General features: G+C 36.5%; 1 protein-coding gene across 3 annotated transcripts in view; it reads right to left on the reverse strand.

Annotated features, from left to right (window-relative positions):
• The window catches only part of MYT1L (myelin transcription factor 1 like), a 685,202-nt gene that overhangs the window by 169,564 nt on the left and 491,041 nt on the right, over window positions 1-24,597 (reverse strand). For 2 of the 3 annotated variants that reach the window (XM_078149744.1, XM_078149745.1), the window contains exons 9-12: window positions 15,310-16,287; window positions 10,273-10,407; window positions 6,290-6,380; window positions 3,711-3,818 (exon numbers count right to left, since the gene is read on the reverse strand). In XM_078149744.1, coding sequence (XP_078005870.1) covers window positions 3,711-3,818; window positions 6,290-6,380; window positions 10,273-10,407; window positions 15,310-16,287 — 1,312 coding nt within the window. The remainder of the gene's footprint in view (window positions 1-3,710; window positions 3,819-6,289; window positions 6,381-10,272; window positions 10,408-15,309; window positions 16,288-24,597) is intronic. The other variant, XM_020965838.2, reaches the window with a different exon arrangement.

Genomic DNA, 24,597 nt, shown 5'->3' on the forward strand with positions numbered 1-24,597 from the left:
TTGGGTCTAGCCTCTGCTGATAAGTATGTGACTGTGGGCCACTCGTTTCACCTCAGTTTTCTCATCTGTAAACTACAGGTAATATAGCTGGGTGCTGCCTTTGGAGTCAGAAAAACCTGATTTGAAATCTGGCTTCAGATACTTATTACCCATGTAAGCCTCGGCAAGTCATTTAACCTCTCTTTGCCTTAGTTTCCTTATCTGTAAAAATGGGGATAACATCTACCTCACAGGGTTATTGTGAGGATAAAATGAGACAATATTTATAAAGTGCTTTGCAAACCTTAAAGTGCAATGTAAATGTTAGCTATTATTGTTATTATTATTACCTGAATTAGTTACTACAAAAAGTTGTTGTAAGGAAAGCAATTATAGATATATGAGCTACATTAACAGCAGAGGATTTTATTCAATAAAAAGTAATTTTATTAAACAGTTAAGATATAATTATTGGCAATTTAACATTACCAAAACTTGGAGAAGCCTAAGAGACTATCTACTCCAACCCCTTTATTTTACAAATAAGGAAACTGAGGCTCAGTGAATCAGAGAAAATACTGAAATGTTTAATTGAATATGCTCAGCTATGTACTTTCAATAGTGGATGTTAACTTGCTGACTACTTTGGTTATGTTGTGAGGGTGTGTGTATGTGTGTGTGGATGGGTGGGGGGTTCTGGGCCTCTAAAAGGAGGCATAGCTAGTACAGTGGATATACCATGATCTTGGTAGGCTAGAAGAATAGACCAAATCATCTAGGAAGTTCAAATTTAGTAGTGATAAATGTGAAATCTCCCTTTAACTATTAAGTTTAGCCTTGATTTAAAAAAATCAGTCTCACAAGTATAAGATAGGGAAATCATGGTCAGACAATACTTCATAAGTAAAAAAAAAAAAGATTTGGGTGTCTCAGTAGACCTTCAGCTCAGTATGAGTCAGCAGTATCATAAGGCAGCCAAGACAGCTAATCTGACCTTGGATTCCATAGTGTCCAACAGTAAGGAGGCAATAATACTATTATACTCTGGTAGGACCACATCAATAGTATTTTGTGTTCTGTACAGGAAAATAATGAGCTGGATACTCTTCTCTATAAGAAGGATAACTCACAAGGATAAAGTACCTTGAGTTTATGCCATTTGCATATGTGCTGAAGGAACTGGAGATGTTGAGCCTGCAGAAGAGAAGATTTAGGGGAGATAGAGCTATCTTCAAGGATTATAAGGCATTGCTGCCATGTTGAGAAGGGATTAGAATTGTGCTGCTTTGGGACCCAGTGGGTAGCGCTACATGAACGTTGAAGGGGCTACCTCTGGAGGTAGTGGGTTACCTTTCACAAGAAATCTTCAAGCACAGGTGTAGAGGATTCAGGACTTGTGCAGGTATAGTTTGGAGTAAACAGTAATAGTAATAATAGCTAACCTTTCCATAGTGCCTTTTATGTGTAAGATACTACTGTGCCAAGTATTTGAGAAATAATAACTCATTTGATGTTCATCTCAATATCTTGAGAGGTAGATGCTATTATTATTCCCATTTTATAGATGAAGAAACTGAGGGAAATAGAAGCTGTGATTTACCAAATGTCACACAACTGGTAAGTGTCTGAGGTTGGATTTGAACTCTTCAGGTCTTTCTGACTCTAGGTCCAGCACACTATCCACTATGCTACTAGGTGACTACTGAGTTCTCTGCTAAACATGAGATTCTGTAATTCTGCTCAAAAATCTCTCTCAAGCACAATTCTATTAAGTTTGATTTTTTTTTTCATCATCAAGAATCTTTTTTTGAAATGCAAAATCTCCTAGGCAGGGTTGGTCTGCTGGATCACACCTCAATGTGAATTTTTTAAATGATGCCTTTCATTCTTAACATCTAGCTCAAAAATCCCAACACTGAGGTAATTTAAGTTGTGATGTAGGAAAAGGTTAATATTGGTACATAGGGCCAAAGTCTTTAGAGAGCCAGAGGGAAGCATAACAAAATTAATAAATGAGTGCATGCATTTATTAAGTGCCTGCTATGTGCTAGGCACTGTGTTAAGTGCTAGAGATATAAAGACAAAAATGAAAGTTTCAGCTATTGGGTAATTTACTGGGTGCCTATGGGCATGGGAGAGAGGATGCCAGGAAACTAGACAAATGTCACCTAAGTTGAACTTTGTAGTTTTACTTAAGGCTTGGGACAAATGTTCAATCTGCCACTGAAAATAATCTCACTTGCCTGGATTCTGTAAATATAGGATCTAGTGACCTTAGGGAAGCCCTTCACATCTTGGTGCTACAGCAACTTCAGCTGTCAAAATATAATAGTAAAGCCTATCTTCTATTTATCTCACAGGGAAATTTGGGGGATCAAAAGAGACAGTAAGCAAGCATGGAAGCATTTGTATGAAAAAGTCCTAGGTGAACAGAAGATTGTAGTAGCACCATTAACCACTGTTTTAAAAACATTAACATCCTTAGGTTGAATGGAAAACAACTTTATTAAAGATACTTGAAGAAAATTTCCTTGGGAATAGTGTTTTAAACCATTTCTCCAACATTTATAGAATTTTATGCAATTTATAGACTATGGTATAGAAGGGATCCTTAAGGATCATCTAATTTGACCCCATGAGAAAACCATGGTACAGAGAAATGAAGGGACTTGATGAAGATCACACAATTTGTTGGTGGCAGAGCTGAGACTACAAACCTGCTGGGGTCTCCTTATTTTTTTCTTTTACACTAACTTTAATGATGTAGTTTTATATATATCTCTTTATAATTGAGAGATTACTTTTTTTCATAACAATTCTCTTTGTTAAGTAGTGGAAGCATTATTATCATCATTTTCCAGATCAATTAATGAATCAAAATGCATTTAGTGTCTAATCTGTATTAGGTATTTTGGTAGGCCTTAGCAATAAAAAGACAAAAATGAAACAGACCTTTCTCTCAAAAAGATTAATTCTCCAGGGCACACAATACCTAGATAGATAGATAGATAGATAGATAGATAGATAGATAGATAGATAGATAGATAGATAGATAAGTAATTAAAATGCACAGTAATTTTTGGGGGACAGTGGGGTGCCACCAGCACCTGAAGGGATAGGGGAAATAGTCATGAAAGAAGGCAGAACTCAAACTCCATTTAAAGTAAGTTTGGGATCCTGAGAGGGAGAAGTGAAAATGAAATGTGTTTCAGACATAAGGGACAGCTTGTACAAAGGTGTGGGGATGGGAGATAGATTGTCATATTTGAGGAACAGCAGGTAGGTGGGCTTGGACAGAATGGAGAGTGTATGAAGGGGAAAAATGTTTAATAAGCCTGAAAAAAGGTAAAGTGGAGCCAGATTGTGAGGGGCTTTAAATAGTAAACAGAAGTTTTTCCATTTTATCCTAGAGGCAATAGGCACCCAATGGAACTTCTTCAGCATAGGAGTAACTTGGTCAGTCAGACCTGTGCTTTAAGAAACTGAGGCTCAGAGCATGACTTATCCATGGTTACCCATTGCCTCAAAGAGCCTGAATTTGAATCTGAGTCTTTTGACTCCAGCTCCAAAGATTTTTCTATTATCTCAAGCTGCCTCATTAATCGTTTTTCACTGATAAATGATTCCAACAGTACCTAAGAGAGCTAAGCACTTAGGAGCAACTGGTTTTTGGTGATTTTAAGGGAATCCTTGTTTTAAGCCCTACATCTATCATTGAAGAAATTTAATACCTTAAAACTCGATCTGATGCCTGGTTGGATTTTGACACATCACAGCTCTGGTGTTTTTCTTGAGCTTTTGCCAGCTTTTCCGCTGCAGCAATAGGGCATCCGGAGAGGCTGCAATTATAGAAAGGGGATTTAATTGTTTTGTTTCAGTTTCCCAACACACCAATTCAATTACTGCCTTCCACTTTCTCCTGGGTCAGCCCCACAGGGTTCTGACTGCAATGTGAAAGAAGTGTCCGGGTGGTCAGAGGTGCTTCTTCCCTCTAGAACTTGACTTAGGGAGGGTGGTTATATTTTCCTTGCTTGCTGATTTGTTCGTGAAATGGTTAACACTGCTGATTTTGTTTCTGATAAATGAGACTGCTGCTCGCATGTGTGAACATTTAATGAGTAGATATTATTGGAGGGCAAAGATGAACTGAATTCATCTGAATCGGATGTGTCCAAAAGTTTTTTTTCCTAATCGAGATAGCATGAGATGTAGTTAAAATAGAACTTTTAATTCCAATTCTATTCTGTGATACTCAACAATTTTGGAAATGAGACCATAACGGGGGCTCTTTGGGGACAAATTTCCAAGTTTCCCAAGTGTGGAAACAAATGAGCTGGTACCAGCAGATGGAGCTCTTAGTTGAAATTGGAAAAATCTGTCAGCTGGTACTAGAAACAATTCTTTTGCTTGTCATCATAGTCTATTGTATGTCTTTCTGGCCAGATCTGTTTAGTGGTTTCCAGATGAATGGAAATAAAAGTGGGGGGGGCATGAGACTGACATTCAGTTGTCACCAAGCCTCGATATTTAGAGGCACCTTGTTTGCATGACTGACATTTTGGGTCTTAAAATGTGTCCTCTTCATTTGAGTTCATTCTGTGTGATATTTTGGTGCCTGAGTTATATGCTAAAACTTTTTAGATATATTATCATGCTATGCAAATATGAAGGAAAAGACACTGTCAGCTTTACCACGTGAACTTTAAATACAAGAGCTACACTGGCACATTGACATGAGAACATGGGAAGGGACACTGGCAAGGACTTAGACGTGGTCAAATCCAACCCTCTCATTTATGGTCAGAATCTTGCCCAGCATCACACAGGTAGCAAATGAAGGAGCTAGATTTGAATTTAGGTCCTTTGCAGCCAAATGCTGTGTTCTTTCATTCTGCCTCTCTAGATTTCTGCTTCAGAAATATTTATTTTGGCAAACCTCTGATAGTCTGTGTTCTGGGTATATAAACTCAGGCCACATAACCAAAGCAATACAGATGGGTAAACAAAAATGAAAGCAAATAAAAACTTTTAGCAGTACTCTTCATTTATGAAAAGCTCATAATCCTGTGTGATATCAGGGGAATCTGGAAACATTCATCAGTGGGAAATTCTTCTAGGGTCTGCTTAGCCTCTGATATAAAGGCAGTTTACATAAAGTGGTTGTTAGGAATGGTTTAGAAATACATAGAAAGTCTGACCAGGACAAGAAAGAAAACCAGAATTTGTGTAGAAGAAAAATGTTGAACTTGTTTTAAGTTTTGTTTTGTTTTGAAATAGGGCTCCGGCAAAAGATGCTAGGTTTTTTTGGCATTCATTAACTGAACCTCTCTATGAATCAGTATTTTGATACAGTTATAGGATAGTGATAAATTATATAAGAACGATGATCTTGAAGCTCTGAGAATAATGAAATGCTTTCTGAATCATACAACAAAGATTACATTATGTTTGGTATGATTTTGTGTATTTTATTATATGTTAAATATTTTGAAAACTGGGAATGTAGGCATTAAATACGGCAATTGTCCACCAACCAGAAACTCTTTCCTAATGCCAAGCTGTTTGAAACAACATAACATTTCAATACAAGTAACATTTATTGAGCACTTGTATTCTTCTCTGCGGGTGATATATAGTTTAGATAAAACATGACTACTGCCCTCAAAGAGCTTACACTCTAAGAGGGGTTGGAACACTAGTTTAATTATAGTAGAAAGGATGGGGATATACTGGCACTATTCTGAATGCAGCGGTAAATATTCATGTAACAGCCCCTCAGGTATAAGTTCTGGCATCAGAAATTATCTTTGATAAATTATCCTGAAAATGGAATGAACCGTGTATTCCTCAAAACTCAAGTTCTCATTAACGAATTCCAGGTAGCAAGCTGCCAAAGCTGAGTGGGGGGAGGGAAACTTCAGAAAAATCTCTCAGTGCAGAGGGAGTGAGCTAAAAAGTGTCAGATGTCTTCCATAGGGGACAAATGCAAAGGAATTAACCCAGTGGAAAAGAATATGAATTATACTTGTAAGATAATTGGATCTGAGCTATCAGATGGAACCTGAGGAAGGGATACAGACTATTCAATCCAACCTGCAAAAAAGAGGGAACATATGCATTTGTCTTCCCCATGCAATATGTGAACATATTCTCAATTTTTTTATAAACAGCACACTAAGGACCATCTGTCACCTTCTGTAAGATAGAGAAGTGCCTTAGGAAGTACACACCTTTGGAAGGGTTCACCAGGAATGCTGCCATTGGGAAGCTTTTATCCCTCTAATATCAAGTCCCAGAATGCTTTGCTTACCTTCGATGAGAGTTCCTGTTGCTATTTACGTGTCCGCGCCCTGTGCAGCCTGGTGTAGGACACTTGAGAACATTTTCATGCATGGCAAGAACTTGACAAGAAGAGGTAGAGAAAATAGTCGAGTATTAAAACACAGAAACACTTAGAATACAATAATACGTAATCATTATAACAAGAGGCTGGGTTAGTTTACAATAGACATTCCTTTAAATACTGGTGATGGGCATGGTCAGAAAAACACAGGAAGGGAAGAAAGAGAGAATTTCTGATCTCATTCTAATTGGCATGCAGAGCAGAGGAGCACAAGGAGAGTTATGGAGGATAGAGAATACAATAATTAATTTGTCTGTAGTGTCACAGTGAAGCAAGGGACTACCAATATATTTTCCATACATTAGTACTAAATATTGATTAGCCACAGAACAACATGTAGATTGGTAATATTTCTCGAACATCCTTAGGGTTTTCAATCCCAGAATATTACAAAAGGTTGGGAAATGGAAGGGACAGGAGGAGGAGACCTTATTGTATAAATCAAATCAACTTATAATAATGATTTTTTCAGAATTAAATCCCGCATTGTTCCTTAAATATTATTATGAAGAGCTGAACAAATTATGTGAAAAATCATGTCATCTTGTAAAATTAACAAGCAAGAGCAATATAATAAGAAAATGATGTTCTTAACTTTCTATCTGTTTAAGTGGTTTGCTTGATGGAGATGGATTTATATGGATCTATCTATACTCTTTTGCCTATTTTTTATTACCAGCAGAACTCATTTGTTAAAGCACAGCTTGGGTGCAATCTGGTGAGGGCAAAGAGTACAAGAATCTCATTCCTTTGTGAATTGGCCTCATTGGATGATCGTTTTAAATAACATTTATATAGTACTTTAAAGTTTGCAAAGCAATTTACATACATTATTTCATTTAAACCTCACAACAACCCTGTGAGGTAGGTACTAATGGCATCATTAATCTTCATTTTACAGATGAGGAAACTGAGGATCATGGACTTAATGACTAGCCCATGGTGACAGAGAGGTAGAATTTGAGCCCAAGCTTTCTGACTCCATGTCATTTAGTAGTTGGCTTAAAAAACCAGGACATTTAAAAATACAGAATAGTATTCTGAAGCCCTTCCTTGAGTAAGACTGGGACCACTGAAGCACTGATATGGATGTTGGCCTAAATTATCCTGTAATTACAACCATTTCCCCCCTTAAATTGTCCATATCCAATTCTCCTTTCACATTGTGTACCTGGAAGTGATTTGGAGCGCATTCTAAAAGAGTCACAACAGAGATGCATGTCTCCTTTTGGTGAAATGATGAAGCAAGCCTGCTTAGAGATGGAAAAGGGGGCCAAATCACTTCCAGAAAGGGCTTCCACTGTTAATTTTTTTATATTATAAAGAATCACATATTGGCAAGTGCTCAGCAACAGTTGTATTTTTTAAAAAATTAGTGACCCAGGATAAATAGCATTAGAACACATTCATTAAGCTGGCTAGCATTGAACAGGATAGGTTTAAGATACATTTTTTAGATTAATGATATCATGTCAGTTTTTTGCTACTTATATTAGGTTTCAGGTGATATATCACTTGACCTGTGGTAATGTGGACTAAATCCACATAATATTGAGCTATTATGCCATGACAGAGTACAAAGTTTACTGTACTTTGTATTTTCTCATGAAACTTTAGAGTGTGGTGACTTTTTTGAGGTTCAGTCAGCAAATTATTTTTTACTTTAGAAACAGGAACTGGACCTGTTATTTAATTAGTTTCGAGAAGTCCCCATGAGAAAACTCCTTCTTTCTCTAACTTTCTTTTATGTGTTATTTCCCCCAATTAGAATGTAAGAACTCACTGAAAGGTGTGACTGCCTAATTTTTTTCAATCATTTCCTTAGTGCTTAGCACACTGTTTGGAATATAGTGCTTAATAAATGCTTTTTCTTTCATTTATTCATTCGTTCATTCATTCATTCATTCATTCAATGCAGGTCAGCACCTTCCCTGCAACTTAGTTTTAGAGAGCTGCCTAGAGTACTGAGAAGCTAAGTGACTTGGTTACAGTCACACAGACAGTTTATGTTAAGAGGTGGTACTTGAAGGCAGATCTTACTTTGAGGCCAACATTCTATCTACTACTTGCTTGTTTTATCTTTTACTTTAAAAGGAAACAAAAATGAATGCCCTCAAGGAAAAGTATAGAGAGAGATTATTTTTTTCTCTAGAATCATAGAATTCTGGAGCTGGAAACCATCTAAATAGTCTAGTTACCCTCATATGGCTTGCTGAAGGTCTCTTATCTACTTAAAAATAGAGCCAGGACCAGAAAACTGATTGTTAGATCCAAATTCTGCTTTTCATCCCAGTTCATTGTCTGCTGTTTTAGCCCCTTAAAATAATGTTATCTACTCTTCTAACACATAGTTAGGGATGCTCAAAGAATATTAGATCTAGAAGAGACCTTAGAAACCATCTAGTCCAATCACCTCACTTTACAGGGGGTGATCCAAGTGTTCCAGAGTGAATGACTTGCCCAAGGTCACATAGCTTTTACATAGAGGTGTTAGGACTTGACCACAAGTGTCCTGACACTTGAGTCCCAGTATCTTTATGCCCAGGGGCATTCTTAAAACACATCTCACAAGTTGGATACATCAAGAACTATTTGTTCACTAATACTTCTGGTAATCACAGGAAAGACAAATGTTCAAAAGTGAGATTCTACTGTCATGTACAATTTCTTCTAAAATGCTTACATGAAACATGAATCAAAACTTTCAGCATAATACTGGAGCTAAACCTGTGTTTCTAGGTCTTGAACATTGACAAGGGAGCTCACTGGAGTTTACAAATTTCCCTCTAATCTCTAGTTCTCTAGTGCCACTTGTGCCTTCTCTGTTTTAATGGAAGGTACCCTGAAGACCACTCTAAAAGAGAAGCCATATATTCAACACAGCGCACTTGGAAATTAGTTCTTGATCCCTCCTCTCTCCTCCTCTACTACAAATAGTGGCAAAGATTTTTATGCCAGGGGAATGACAGTGTCTCAAACATACTTTCATGCGGAAATATTGTCAGCTTAGGCTCAAAGTCAAGCCCTCTGTTTCCTGGAGCCAATTCTGAAGCTGCCAAAGCAAGTTAACTGTTTTTAAGCAATCCATTTTAATTGTATTGAAAATAGGCAGGCACTTCCAGTGTAATAAAGGGGAGAAGTTGGACATCACTATCGTTAAGTATTAAAAGATAATGATACTTTTCTTGAGATTTATTCCACATGGTTCAAACTTAATTAATTCTGATTTGTTTCCAAAATCAGAAACAAAGACTAAAACATATTTCTGGCTACCATTCCCTTATATGTACTATTTTCCCTTATTAGAATATAAGTTCGTCGAGGACAAGGACAGTCTTCATTTTTGTATTTATATCCCCAGTGCTTAACACAATGCCTAATATGGAATAAATACTCAATAAATGCATTTTCATTAATTTTTGACTTAAATTTGTACTGTGGTAGAAATGATGGAATAAATATTACATGGAACAGACATTACACATGAAAATACAGTACAACCTCATATACAAGAACTGACTAGGGCCACATACAAAAATCCGAGTAACTCTGAGAAATTTCTCAGGGCCCTTCTCCTATATGCATATAGGGTTGGAGAAGACCTCACAGCAAAGAGACAAGACTTAAGAGCCGTGAATTAGGATGTCTCCAAGTATACAGATAACACCATGGTGGAGAATGCTATGTCCCATTAGAGGGAATCAACAATGCCCACTTGTACAATCTATATAGGCTGGATGAGTTGGAGGTCTAGACAGGTAGGGAACCAGATAAACGAGGTTGCACTGTGAAGTGAGATGGGAATGAAGAAAAGATAAAAAGAGGGATGGCAAAAGACAGATTTGTAAGAGTTCTTATTCACACTTGGTATCCGTGAAACATGGACTTACTCTCTGGAGGAACCCTATCTTTGTGAGGACATCCGGATAAACTGCGATGATGTGGATAAAGCCCCGTTACGTGGCCAGTTCCATCACAACCTGGGGTTGGACACTTGCTCTCTTTCTTTTCTGTTCTTGAGGGATCTAAAAGTGACAACAAGTGTCAAATGAATGCATTTTACTGATTTAAGAGAAACGTGGTTAACTGACAATGTGACATAACATTGAAACGCTACCAGTGTTCAGGTTCAAGACCATGGATTCGGTTATCAAGCCTTGACTCTCTGTAACTGATTATTTTGAGTGATACACTTGACTTCTTGTATATCTGAAACTGGCATAGTATCGAGTGATATCACAATGGGGTTCTACTCTACAAAGAAATGCAGAATATTCCAAACCTACATTTTGCTTGCCACATTTTTGCTTTGTGTTTTATGTGTTACGCAGTGTTGCTTAAAGAAACATTGCAGAAATGATGATGGAGCATGGCCTTCTTAGAAAACATCTCCTCCCTCCACCTTTAGCATGATCAATGTCCAATTTCCTTTCATGTATAGACTAAAGAGTGTAAGGTCATTCAAAACACTTTTGCAGGATTTCCACTGTGTTGGATGCTACTGCCAAATGTACTAAAAGATGCAAATTTATTATTGTTGAAGTTTATTCTCTTGAGGTTAAGAGATTCAGCTCCCTAGCATACCAATTCAGCCTCTCACTGAAAATGAATTGTACTTTCAGAAGGCACTGTAAGCATATGAAAAAAAGGTGGAAATTCCATCTAATACATACTTTGGACAATCAAAAGTATTTAGGAAGTCACTGCAGTAATCACTTGTTCTGACTTCTTAGGTCTTTACTGTGAAACTGGAGGAATGATTTGGTAAAGTTGTAGATGTGTTCACATCTTAAGGGGGGTGTTGGCTCTTTACAGTCTCACTGGTTTCTCTGTAATACTAGTGTAGACATTTGGTCAAAAACTTAGTATTGAATTCCATAAAAGAAATGGAATTGCTATTGAAAAATTTCCCAACATCAAATCCTTCTTTGTAAATGCTTCCAAAGTGCAGCTCACACAGAAGAGTCTTTCTCAAAGAGTTTTCTCAAAGTTCATTGTATAGATCTCTTGCTAGTTATTGAAAACCAATTGCCAAGGTCACCAAATAAGCCAGATTTTCCTATAACTTATATGTTAAAATTGTGGTCTATGGGAAAATCTAATTAAAATTCCTTTATGCTCTTTCAGGCTAGGTTATTTTTGTATACTGTGGTATAGGATTCATACTATTTTATTTCTACCATCTCCTTCCAATGTAGTTTAATATTTGTTGGCTAATTTTTGCCTTCCTTCATCTTAATTTATTCATGCTAAATCCCATTTGACAAAGAACCCAGGAGCTATTGATCTTTTTTATAGTCTTAAAAAGTAGATTTTCAGCTATTGTATAATAAATATACCTATCTTTTATTTACTTTGTGGGTGCTGGAATTTTTGCAAATGACATTTGTCTGGTAAAACTTTGTCACAATTGTCATGTACTTTGGTGTCATCATTTATATTTTATAACCCAATGACAAACTAGAAATTTATGTATTTTGTATTTTAAAATTGAATGTTTCATTTGTATCTCTCTTATGCATACCACTGAAGCACCTCTATTGAACTTCTCTCCCCATTTCCCATCTCTTAATAAATAAAACATTTTTGCATTAAAGGAAAGTGCTGTGGAATAACTGTAAACATTGAATTGATGCAAAGACACAAGTATTGATGGCACAGTAACAGACTCAGAAGATATTACTGATTTTCCTAAGTCCTATAACATAGGCAAGTCATGAGATTTTTAAAGGACACATTATCAGGAGAGATGATAACAACCCTGAATAAATAAATGAATTGCTCTTGTTTAAGGAATTTGCTAATGCCCACCAAACTGTATTCTTCCAACGAATTCTGTAGTGTTCTGAAAGTATGCCCATGCGTGAAATAAAATCACATGGCCATAAACCATTTCATTTATTGGAAGACAAAAGGGGCATAGTCTCCTCTCGATGCATGAATGTTGGCTGGATTTGGAAAGTTCTTCCTATCTTCACCCCTTGCTTTAACCATCACAATATAGTAATTCTATCTGCCTCCCCCTTCACTTATCTCCCCCGTGCCCAAGTCCATTCTGAATACACTCTGTGTCTTATATAAAAAAGTGTGTATACTGCATTTGGTTAGCTCTTCTTCTAATATCAGTTTTGTGTTTACACCCTTCCATTCTGTTATCAAAACTTTGTAATTCTAGTTTTGATAGATCCTAACAGTTTTGGAAATTTGTGTTGAATAAGTCTAAAGAGTATAGGTAATACAAGTATAACATTAATTACATACCATGACGATCTAGGTTTTGCCTTTAATAAAGAGCAAGCATGTAGTTAGAAATAAAGATTTTTTTAAAAATCTACTGCCTTATCATTGTGGGAATCTGTCAAATGGTGATGATAAAATGATAGATATCATATCTTTATAAAGAAGAAAAGCAAACAAATAAGAACAACAAAAACATATATCCCTTTAGACTACCCCCAATTAATAGAGAAATTAATTCTAACCCTGCTTGGCTTGGTTCTTTTCTTTGAAGGATACAACATATACTTGTGGGCATCTTCAAATGAAACTTGGGAGACAGTGAAAAGGATTAGATAAAGACTTACTTTAAAAATCTATCAGAGAGAAAGGATTTGAAGAGGCTGAAGGAAGGTGAGGTGTCATGGCTTCCTCTACCATTTTGAAAGTCCACGTTAGTCTGGTGTTTTTCTCAGTATAGCAAGTCTGAGGAGGAAAGAAATCACATTTCCTGCCCCTCTCCTGCTTAGTTTAAGGAGATAAGGTATTTATACTGAACATCTCCAAGTAGAATTCAGTGAATGCTGCGACTGCTGTTAAAGGGCCTACAATAGCAACAATAGCAGGAAACCAAAGAAGCTGGAGCAACATAGGATTTGTAAAACAGTAAATCTGACCATTTTTTTGGATAGAACCACAACATCTCAGAACTGAAAGGGAGTCTTCTTTGCAGGAATGTCCTCTATAATGCCCCAAGAAGTGGTCATCCAACTTCCCCTTGAAGATCCTCAGTGAGAGAGAACCCTCTACTTCCTAAGAAGATTCATTCCCTTTTTTAGAGAGCTCTAATTGTTCTGAAGTATTTCCTTTAAAAAGAACCTAAATCTGTTTTTGTAACTTCTCCTAGTTCTGCCCTCTGATGTCAGAGTACTTACTGTAACACTGGTCAGAGCCTATACTCTTACTATATAATGTTCATTAACTGAAACATGCCTACATGATGCACTTGTCTAACTGGGCAATTATATGCAAGTAAAATACAGTAAGTTGCAAACCATGTTTATTTCCTATGTGACTGAAAAAGGTTCTATAATTCTTATTTAAATTCTTCTAATATATAATGTCAGGATAATTTATTTATAGTGGTAGCATTATGGTTTTATTATATTTGAAACATATATGGTATAATGCTTATTCTTTAACTCTCCCCCAATAAAATTTGAATCTTTATTCTTCCACAAGGAAGACTTTTTTATTTTATTCAAAAAATATGCTAACACCCATGTTACACAGCACAACTCATGACCACCTGTATACTGTAACAGTAGAATAGTTTCCAAGAATAATAAATGCTTGTTGAAGAGGCCTTCTTGAAACAACTGTCAGAAACTATGCAGCCAATATCTCAAGAACACTATAGTCAACTAGTAGGGTATTTAGATATCTGTTTTCTAAAGGTTAAAAGGCTGACTTGGGCCTTAGCCTTGTGAATGCCCAAATTGTCACCATTTGGTGACATGCATTACCAGAATCATGTGCATACATTGAGAGGAGAATATACACCTATGTCCCTTGGGGAGAAAAAAATGAATAATTTTTACTTGGTGATTCAAAATAATGCAACAACTGCCTTTATAATCCAGATTCTTAAATTAGCTCTTCTGAGACAAAGCAAAGCTATTAGTAATTACATTTTAAATTGCATAAAGGTAGAAAAAACCCAACACTTTTCATGGTAAACATGAAGCAAATCATTCCAGTCAAAACCATACCTGTAGAATACCTATATAATTGCAAAGTGTTAAAAGCACATATATACATAAATATGTGTATATATATATATATATATATATATATATATATATATATACATACATACACACACACACATATATTAACTATTTATCCCTGTACACATATGCATATATCCTCATTGAAATACATGAAAATACATTTAAAAAGTAACCCATTACACATATTTTTAGTGTGTGGGGTTGGATTATACTTAAGAAAAACACCTTAACAGTTTACACAATGGAATAGAATCAGTGAAGTGGAATTAATATAGGAAAGAAATTGCTATTGATCTCAGCCCAGGCCACACCATGCCTTGCATAGCAAATGGCTTCTATTACCTTACTATCTTAAGATAATTAATGTGCAGTCATTGCCCTTATCTTATGTTATAGGTCATTCTGATACTGTTCAATTTCTATCAGGGAACTTAACGTTTTAGATGGGAGAGGCTTCATCAATAACTGTCATTGATGATAATTTTATAAATCATGATGCCACCTACCCAATCCAATCTGTAAAATATGCACTTCATAGCTGATTGACTAACTGTTACATAAAGTCTTGCCATGAAATGTAGTGTGTGATTCTTTTTATAACAGTGCCATTTTATCATAATTTCACTACTGAGTTTATACCCTTTACTTCAACACAATATTCCAATAAATTAGTATTTTTTCACTGGAAAAAATATTGTCATTTGCTCTTATGTGACATTGAACTGGTGTGTATATTTCTTATAAAATATTTTATTTGCTTTTATGAAATAAGCACAACAAGCTATTTGAGAACTATATCAAAGGAATACATATGAAATCTTTAACTTACTGTAATGCATGTCCACGTTAAACTATAAAGAAAGCATTTTATCTTTGCTCACGTCATCATGAGACAACATAGGTTAGATAAAATTTTACCTTTACCATAGTATGGCTTTTTGACATGGCTGTCACTGGTTTTAGGCTTTCTCTCCTCCCCAGGAAGTTGTCTTGGAGGCTGCTCTTCAAATGACCTCATATTATCCCTTCTGCCAGCTTCCATTGCCATTTTTTCCCTCATGGCTTTTGCTCTCTCTGTTTCCAAAGCAATAGCTTTCTCAAGAAGGGTTAAATTACCCTTGGTCATATCAAATACTTCTTCAGACCTGTCTGAATTAACAGAGGTGGTATCATCATCTCTTTCATGACACCCATCCTCCTTTGCACAGCTAGCAAAAGTTCTAGATCTGGGACTTAACTGTTCTTCAAGCCTCATTAAGTTCATCATGTCAGAGTAATTCCTATCCGGTGTTCTTCCTGGGAAGTCATCTTCTTGCCTGACATGTTGACGGATGTTCATGTTTTGCTGTTGATTTCTTTCCTGTGGGTTTGTCTCACTGAGTTTCCTAGCAAGATCAAAACACTGGTTTCTCAAGCACTCCAAACTGCTGAGACACACCTCCTCATCACTCTCCTCTACCATTTTTTCCATAAGTCCATTGTTCATAGGCTTCCCTAGCATTACAAAGTTCATGTTTCTGTTATCTTGCTGTGATATATTGTCTGCATAATTTCTGTCATTAATGTTCTCCGAAAGCACTACACCATGTCCTTGTGCTAGTAATTTAAGGGAGTCCACAGTTTCCCTAACAACATCACTGTCTAAGTCTAAACTCAGCTCAGTTTTTCGACCCATGTTTTCATTTTTGTCACTATCATCTTCCAGACTATTGGATGTATTGCTGTTCATTTCTGATTCAGTCCTGGCTCGGTATGCTGCATCCTCGGCAATTTTGCCCAGATTTAACAATGACTTGGCCACCAGTTCATCGTAATTATCATACTCATCATTATTGTTATCGTCTTTTTCTGTGTCTTGCATTATTCGAGTATTGTGACAATTCATTTGATGATCTTCTGCAAAAAAATTAAAAAAGAAAAAAGGAAAGGAAAAGGAAAAAAGCTAGAAGTTGAATTGTAGTTATATTAGCATGGTCAGAAAAGAAACTACAAGTCAAACACTTTATCATAATTCTAGGACCTTTAAGCCACATTTGTGGTTAGGTTTAAATTGCTGACATTAAGAAAATAGATTACTCTAAGGAACACAAGGCCAGTTTTAATATTTGCTATGTACCATTAATTTCCTTCATTAATCTTACAATAAACAACAAATATTGTAAATATTTTAGACATAAAATTTTACTTTTCCTTAAATTTCAAGAATAATTTTTCTTTTTTCCTTTATTTGCAATTTAATCAGATTTATAATAATTAGTCATATTACTAAACTTTCTAAGAGCCTATGGGCTTTTGTTCATTGCCAGGTCTAAAATGGGTGTAAAGTATAATGGTTTTCCAGTGGTTTGTTTCCATGGCAATGCTTTCTACATCTCATTGAGGGAAAGACAAGTTCTTAAGGAACTACCCAGAGATGTACCCTATCATTCCTGTTCACTTCCATGATGAATTCTTAGGCTGAATTCAAAGGCTACCAGACCTATGCAGTCATCACAAATCTCATACTACTGAGACATTATTTTTCATGACACAGTGAAGCAAAGCAAGCTTTGAAGAGAAATTTTGGGATGTTAACCAAGTTTCATATGGATCCCACAAGCATTACAAAGTCAGGTGGGAAAGGGACAGGCAAGGAAATGGATGCTCAGGAAACAAATACCTATGTAGAACAGTATAGTTCCAGAGTGTATCCAAATTCCAATAAAATAATAGGATGGCATTTGTGATCTGATATGCAGTTATGTTTTCTTCATGATCTTTATCTTAAGAAAAAATTTTGTGAGAAGATAGAATTATTGCATGAAAATGTCTGCTGGACCATGAATTCACTCACTTCCTCAAAACTATCTGGGAAACTGATTTTTTAAAACTTCAGATCCCAGGGCTCAAACAAAATCCTACTATTTTATCTAAAAAATTTTTATCATGAAGCAATATCCTTGAAATCATTGTGATCACTAAACATTATGCAGTTCAATTCAATTCAACAAAATATTTATTTGGTGTCAACTGTGCTTAGGGGCCAAAACAGCATGGCTTAATGGTTTGGAATCCCTCAGGAAAATCTCATCTCAAGTCCTGCCTCTGTCTATACTACCTATGTGATCACAGGTAAGTCACTTAACCTCTCAATATCCCAGTCAGTTTTCTAAGACTGTAAGTCACATATAGATTGCTGGTGGATAAAATTTTAATAATGTGAGTTACCTATTCTGGTTAAACCACAAGTCTGGACTTAAAAAAATTCATAACCCCTACTGACTATATATTGATCTTCCTTCTGCCCTCTGAAAATTATTTTGATATGGGGAAAGAAAAATATGGATTCTATAATATTTAAATCTTAAGATTCTTAGAGTTTGGTTCAGTCAAACCATGCACTAAAATCAGGTGTGAACTCTGCTTTTGTTCTCTTAAGTCAAGTACAGAACAAATTTTGTTTATTGGCATGTTTGTGAAATGAGGATTGTTGGCATTAACACTTCCAGTTAGCTAAGGGTTAGTTCATGTTGCTTCCAGTATTCCCTTTGCTCTTCATCCTCAGAACTATAAATGATGGAATGAACAGTCTCAACACACAAATGAATCACTTCCATTTGGGAATGAGATTTTTTTTTATCAGGAAAACAAACAAACAAACAAACCAAAATCAGAAAATTTTGTAGTAATCGTGATTACCCAGTGCATTGAGTCTCCAAATCATTTGTCTCATGCACCTCAATTCACACATCCTTCTAAATATGAGTAAATCAAGCTCAATTACTTAGAATTCACAGGGCAAAAGTAGAAATGGCATTTTTCTAGATCATCCTCATCAGTCCTCACCTCTCTCTTTGAGGGGTAAAAGTATCCTCCAAGAGCAGTGAGAAGAAATAAAGATGGCCAATGTAGTTATTTAGAAAGGTAGTGAAAGAACTAATCTCAGAAATAAGCTTGTGACATTTACCTAGAGTTTAGAGATGTAGGAGTAGAAGTAGATTGCAATTTTAAAATTTCTGAAACTCTAAAAGTTATATTCTCCTCTCAATTCATGCACTTTAGTTTTGGATGCGTGGGCTGTGGTTTTGGGGTACCCCTTATGTTAAGCAGCTTGTGCCACGTCCATGCAGCATCTCTTGTCTCTCTGCTTTCTGAATTCTTCTCTGATGTAAAGTTGGTGGAGGTTTTTAAGCCCCAAATTACGGTGCCTATAAAGAATCTACAGGAAGAAGGATCTGAAAGATGTGATTCATGATCACTCAAAACACATACACAGTCTTGAAGCATTGGAAAGTTGAGTTAATGGATAAAGTAAAATAATTTTGATTTTTTTTGCCTTCATGTTTCCTTCATAGAACTCTGAGTTGGATGAGACCTCAGTGGATGTTCCAATTACTCCCAACTTTGTCGAAACAAGTAGAACAAGTCTGAGCCCTATTCCACATTATAGCTTTTCAAACACTTAAAGACAGCTGTTACATCCTCCCTCACCGCCCCCCCCACCAGTGTCCTTTTTCCAGTCTAAGAATCCCTAGTTCGTATGTCAGACCTCATATGATATGAATTCAAAGTGCCTCATTATCCTTACTTCCCTTCTCTGGACATTCTCCAGTTGGTATTGCCCTCCCTAAAATATAGTTCTCAGAACTGACCACAATGTTCTTTATGTGGTCAGAACAGGACAGAGCACAGCAGGGCAATCAATTCCTTATTCCTAGTTATCTCCTGTACTAAACTCCAATATTGAAGTAGTTTTCCTGGTTCTTCCTCCTCCCAAACATATAAGAGAAGAAAAACGCTTAGATTAGTAATGTGATGAGAATAGCCCACTCCTCTCCAACTAAAGACAACAACAAGCACTAAATTTTTTTTTTATATTTCTATTTGATAAAACTGAAAAATCCATACTTTGGGTAATACAGTTTTCTTCATTTGGGATATACTGCAGGTACTATCTTAGGGCTATCATTCCAGAAATATAGAATCCAACAAGGTGGTGAACCAATCACATAGCAAGAGAAAGGGGTTGCAGAAAGACCAGCAAGTAAAGCACTCACACTCGCCTCTTGTAAAATAACTAAAAGAAGGCCTTTAGCATGTTGACTAGCTCCACTGTGGAAGATTTCTGGAATGACATGAACAAGAACTCCTCAGGATGAGAGAGTGTGAATGGTTTGTGATTTGTACTGATTGACGCAGTCATGAAAAGTATGCATTCAAGAATCCATTTATGCATTGAACTAATGTTTTAACCTTCTTCCTAACCTTATTCTCCATGGTTGAATCTTTCCATCCCCTAGACTCCAAGCTTTGGAATCACCTGTGATTCTGCCACAGTATATTTTCTATCACCAAAATAAAGTCCAAGTGTTCTTCCTTCATTTCCCCACTGTTGCAATTTTTAACCAGGTGGATTGTCTCCCCCATGGACCAGCATAAGCAGAGCTCTGTCAGATGTTCTACTTTACATCTCCCAAAGGAAATTAAAAAAAAAATAAATATTAACTAATGCTTTTCAATTATGCCTCAAAATAATGTAGATAAGAAAAGACAGTAATGAGAGAGAAATGGGTATTTGTCATACAAGCAGAAGCCACTGGCCATATTTTTGAGTATGGTGCCAAAGGATCAGTGCCTGGAAAAATTAGGTTGACTGTGAAGGCTAGTTATAGGAAAGGAAAAAAAAATCCATAAAAACTGCATATGCAAGTCATTCCACTGACTTGGCTCATCTTCAACTCACAAAAGATTGATTCCTGCCATCTGAGGGATCATGACTGACAGCAGTTAATATGTGAATGACTGGTGGAAATGACATGCTTGGCTCTAAATCCTTACAGGCTAATAGATTTTCTGAACCTACCTGTATTTAACTATTTTAGAAATACATTTGGTACAAAGTCAGCTCTTAATTATCTGGACTAATGGAGGAGAACAGTCAGTCAGTCAGTCAACAACCAATTACCTACTGATTACCTACTGTGCATGAGGAATAGTCTTCATAGTTCAGAAATTCTTTGTGTTTACTCTGGAATAAACTCAATGGTTTTATTTTCTTTCAGGTGATTTGCTTTCCTCTTTATATTTTTTGAGGTAAATAATAACTCAAATTTCCATTCCTGAATACATAGGGTGTGAGTAGGACTAAATATTTCCTCGAGGTAAATGCAAACTCCAATTGCTTATAATCAAAGTTCTAATTTACTCATACTTTTTGGTGTGTTGATTCTTCAACCAAATCATCAGGATATATTTGTAGTGACACAGTACTTAATAAAACAGTGAATGAATTGGTCCAACCAATCTAAAAAAAATAGAATTATTGGAAAAACTAAAATGTTTATACTCCTCAACCCAAAGAACCCACTGCTAGTCACTTAATAGAAAGAGATCAAAGACAGAAATAAAGGTACCATATATACCAAAGCAATCATATCAGCACTTTTGTGACAGCAAAGACCTGGAAACAAAGTGGTTACCCATCAGCTGGAGCAACAAATTATGGGGCATATGATAATAATGGAATATTATTGTGTCTTAAGAAATTACAACTATAAGGAATTCAGAGAAACATGGAATACTTATATGAATTGATATAAAACAAAGCAAAGCAACACCTGGAAAACAATATAAATGTGATTACAACAATGTAAATGAAAAAAAGCCCAAATCAATACAGTCAAACTTTATACTATGAAATGATTACCAACCAAGGTTGGCTCCAGAGAAGATGAAAAAATGCACATTTCTCCTTTCACTGGAGGTGGAGAGGTGGGTGAGTAATTATGCCTGTGCTTTCAATCATAGTCGATGTATTAATTGGTTTTAACTGTGTAAGGGAAGGTTTATTGGGTAAAGGTATATATTTAACAATGAATGTGATGAGAAAAGCGAAAGTCATCAATAAAATTAAAAAGAAAAAAGAAAATACAGGTCATCCAAAATGAACTACCCCAATTTCGCTTCTTACTATAGCAAAATTTCTTAGTGAACTCATTATTCTTTATACCCATAAAGGTAGTATAATACAGTGGGAAGAGCACTGGCCCTTTAGTTTGAAGGTATGAGTTCCAATTCTGCCTTTGGCATGTAATACCTATGAGACCCTGGGTCAGTCACTTCACCTCCCTGGGATAAGGAGGTTGGATTAGATGGACTCTAAGGTCACAGTTCTTGGTCTGTTTTTGGCCTCTATTAAACTTGTGTTCTTAGTGTCAGCCCTTCTCAATTCTAATTCTTTGTTCTATCATTTATTCTCTCTCTTAAACTTTTGGTCTTTCTCTACTATTTCTGTTCTATCTATAAAAGTGCATAGAACTCTGCAGTTTATTTTTTGTTTGGTTTTTGTTTGTTCGTTTTTTCGCTTTTCTGGTGAGGCAATTGGGGTTTAGTAACTTGCCCAGGGTTACACAGCTTGTAAATGTCATATGTCTGAGGCCAGGTTTGAACTCAGGTCCTCCTGACACCAAGGCCAATGTTCTATCTGCTGTACCATCTAGCTGCCCCCAAACTCTGCAGTTTTAAAACACGCACACACACACACACATACACACACACACATACACACACACACACACACACACACACACACACACGTTCACATTCACACTTCCCTAAAAACCTTGATTCCTCTTTATCCAAGGTTAAGACAACAAGCAAGAGGAAGTAGAGGCTCTAACACAGAGTTAAGTATGAGGTCAGTAGCAGGGGGAAGGGAGGAAATAAGTATTTATCAAGTGCCTTCTATGTGCAAAGCATTGTGCTAAGTGCTTATCACTGAGACAGGGTACTGAGACACTGACCCTTGACTAAAATATTGTTTTAAATAGTTATACTTTAATTAAAGAAACAGGGCAGGTCAAAGAGGTAGAGTGAAATAACTTAGGTACACTAATGTGAGAAAATAAAAGAATTAAAGGAAGAAAGTATAGAAAATACTTAAGTAAAAGATTAATGGAAGGATAGAAAGAAGAAACAATTGAGGAGTTTGTGAAATATCAAAAACCTGGAACAGAGGCACAATATAGTAACTATGGTGGGGAGGGGGGGTTTCTATCCAGACATCTGTTAAGGCTCTCTCTTTTCCAAATGGGAACAGATAATAGATAATTTCATCCTTCAACATGTAGAAGGACCAACAAGGAAAACTTCTATTCTGGATCTGATTCATTCAAGCAAGGAAGAATTGGTTATGAGTTGGAAATGACGGGGATCTTGTATGTGGAAAGAAAAAAAGTGACCGCTCCCTTCAAGAGTTTGTGATAGAAAAGGAGAGGGAAACTGGGCATGGTCTAACATACATCTTTGCTCTGGGAGAGCATATTTCAAATTGTTCAGAGAAAAAATAGCTAGGATCCCATGAACTAAAATACTACAGAGGAAGTAAGCCTATGAGAGATAACAAACCCTCAAGAATAAAATTTTTAAGGCATACCACAAAGGGAAATAATTCTGATGCAGAAGGAAAAAAATGGGCCATGCCTGATGAGACTGATATATTTGCACAGAGAATTCACCAATCAAATTGGATTCTAAAAAACCCACACATACATATTCATAGAAGATGGAAGCAAAGGCGGACAAGAGAGGATGAATATAATAGTGAAACAAAGACCTGAAAAATAGTGTCAGGAGTGCTAAAGCTTAGAGTGAGTGGAAGCTGGGCAAAGGAAAGCTAGAGACCACAAGATTGTGGTGGGATTTTTGTTGTTGTTGTTGTTGTTTATTTCTTAGGCAGATTGCAAGATCACAGAATGGATGATATTATTTATGGTAGATGGTGTAGTAACAGACCACAGGGAAAGCAAAGCTGCTCAGATCTTACTTTGTTTCTGTTTTCTCTGCCAAGAACACTGACCCTCACATTAGAAGGGACAGAACAAAATACTTACGAGAGTTGATATCCAAGATATGGAGGGGAACATAGCTTAGCTATGTTTGATGAAGTCAAGTAACCTGACCCAGATTAACTACATCTGTAGATTCTTTTTTTTTTTTTTTTGTGAGGCAATATAGGTTAAGTGACTTGCCCAGAGTCACACAGCTAGTGAGGGTTACGTGTGTGAGGCCACATTTGAACTCAGGTCCTCCTGACTCCAGGGCCAGAGCTCTATCCACTGCACCACCTAGCTGCCCCTACATTTGTAGATTCTGAAAGAATTAGTGGATATGATAGCTGAATGACCATCAATGCTATTTGAATGATTGTAGAGAAAGGGAGAGTCATCATGGGAATGGAAAAGAAAAAAATGATACTTTCTATGAAAGGTAAAAGATTAGCAGCTACAAAATATAGGCTAATGAGCTTGATTTTAATTCCTAGGAAAATTCTAGATTGGATCATTAACAGTGTGGTCAGTGAACATTTAGAAAAGCAAACTGTGATTATAAAGAGCCATGCTGGACTATTTTAACAAACTTGGAAAATTAGGTAATCCTTGATACATGTTACCTTGTTGTTCAATCATTTCAGTAGTGTCTGACTTTTTGTGACCCCATTTGGGGTTTTCTGGGCAAAGATACTGGAGTGGTTAGCAGTTTCCTTCTCTAGCTCATCTTACAGGTGAGGAACCTAGGTTTCCACCACCTAGCTGCCCATACCTTACCTAAATAACATCAAAGGATTTGATAAACTATCTCCTAATCTCCTTTTGAAAGGGCAGTAGGTGGTGCAGAAGATAGAGTGCCTCATCTTCCTGAGTTCAAATCCAGCCTCAGATACTTAGTAGCCATGTGATCCTGGGCAAGTCACTTAACCATACATGCCTCAGTTCCCCTATCTGTGACCCAAATGGGGTCACAAAAAGTGAGACATAACTAAAAAATGACTGAACAACAACATCTTGCCCTACTAGACCACATCTGGAGGACTGTGATTAGTTCTTAGTGGCACCGATAAGGAAGAGCATTGGTAAGATAGTGAGTGTCTAGAGGAAGGCAGCCAGTGTAGTGAAGGGCCTTGATTCCATTTTACATGAAGATTTTTGAAAGGAACTGGGAACTTAAAGAAGAAAAGACTCAGGGTGGTTGTTTTCATATATAAGAAGGGCTGTTTTGTGGAATAGGGATTAAAACTGTTCTCCAGCCCCAGAGAGAACTAGGAACAAGTGAATGTTACAAAGTGACAAATTTTGGTTTTAAGGCTTTAGGCTTTAAAGAGAACTTCCTCACAACCAGAACTGTACAAAAGTGGAACAGGCAGTCGCAGAAGGCAATGGATTTCCTTTA

The sequence above is a fragment of the Phascolarctos cinereus genome, unplaced genomic scaffold, assembly GCF_003287225.1.
Source record: "Phascolarctos cinereus isolate Bilbo 61053 unplaced genomic scaffold, phaCin_HiC Scaffold_2;HRSCAF=192, whole genome shotgun sequence".
Classification (NCBI taxonomy): domain Eukaryota; kingdom Metazoa; phylum Chordata; class Mammalia; order Diprotodontia; family Phascolarctidae; genus Phascolarctos; species Phascolarctos cinereus.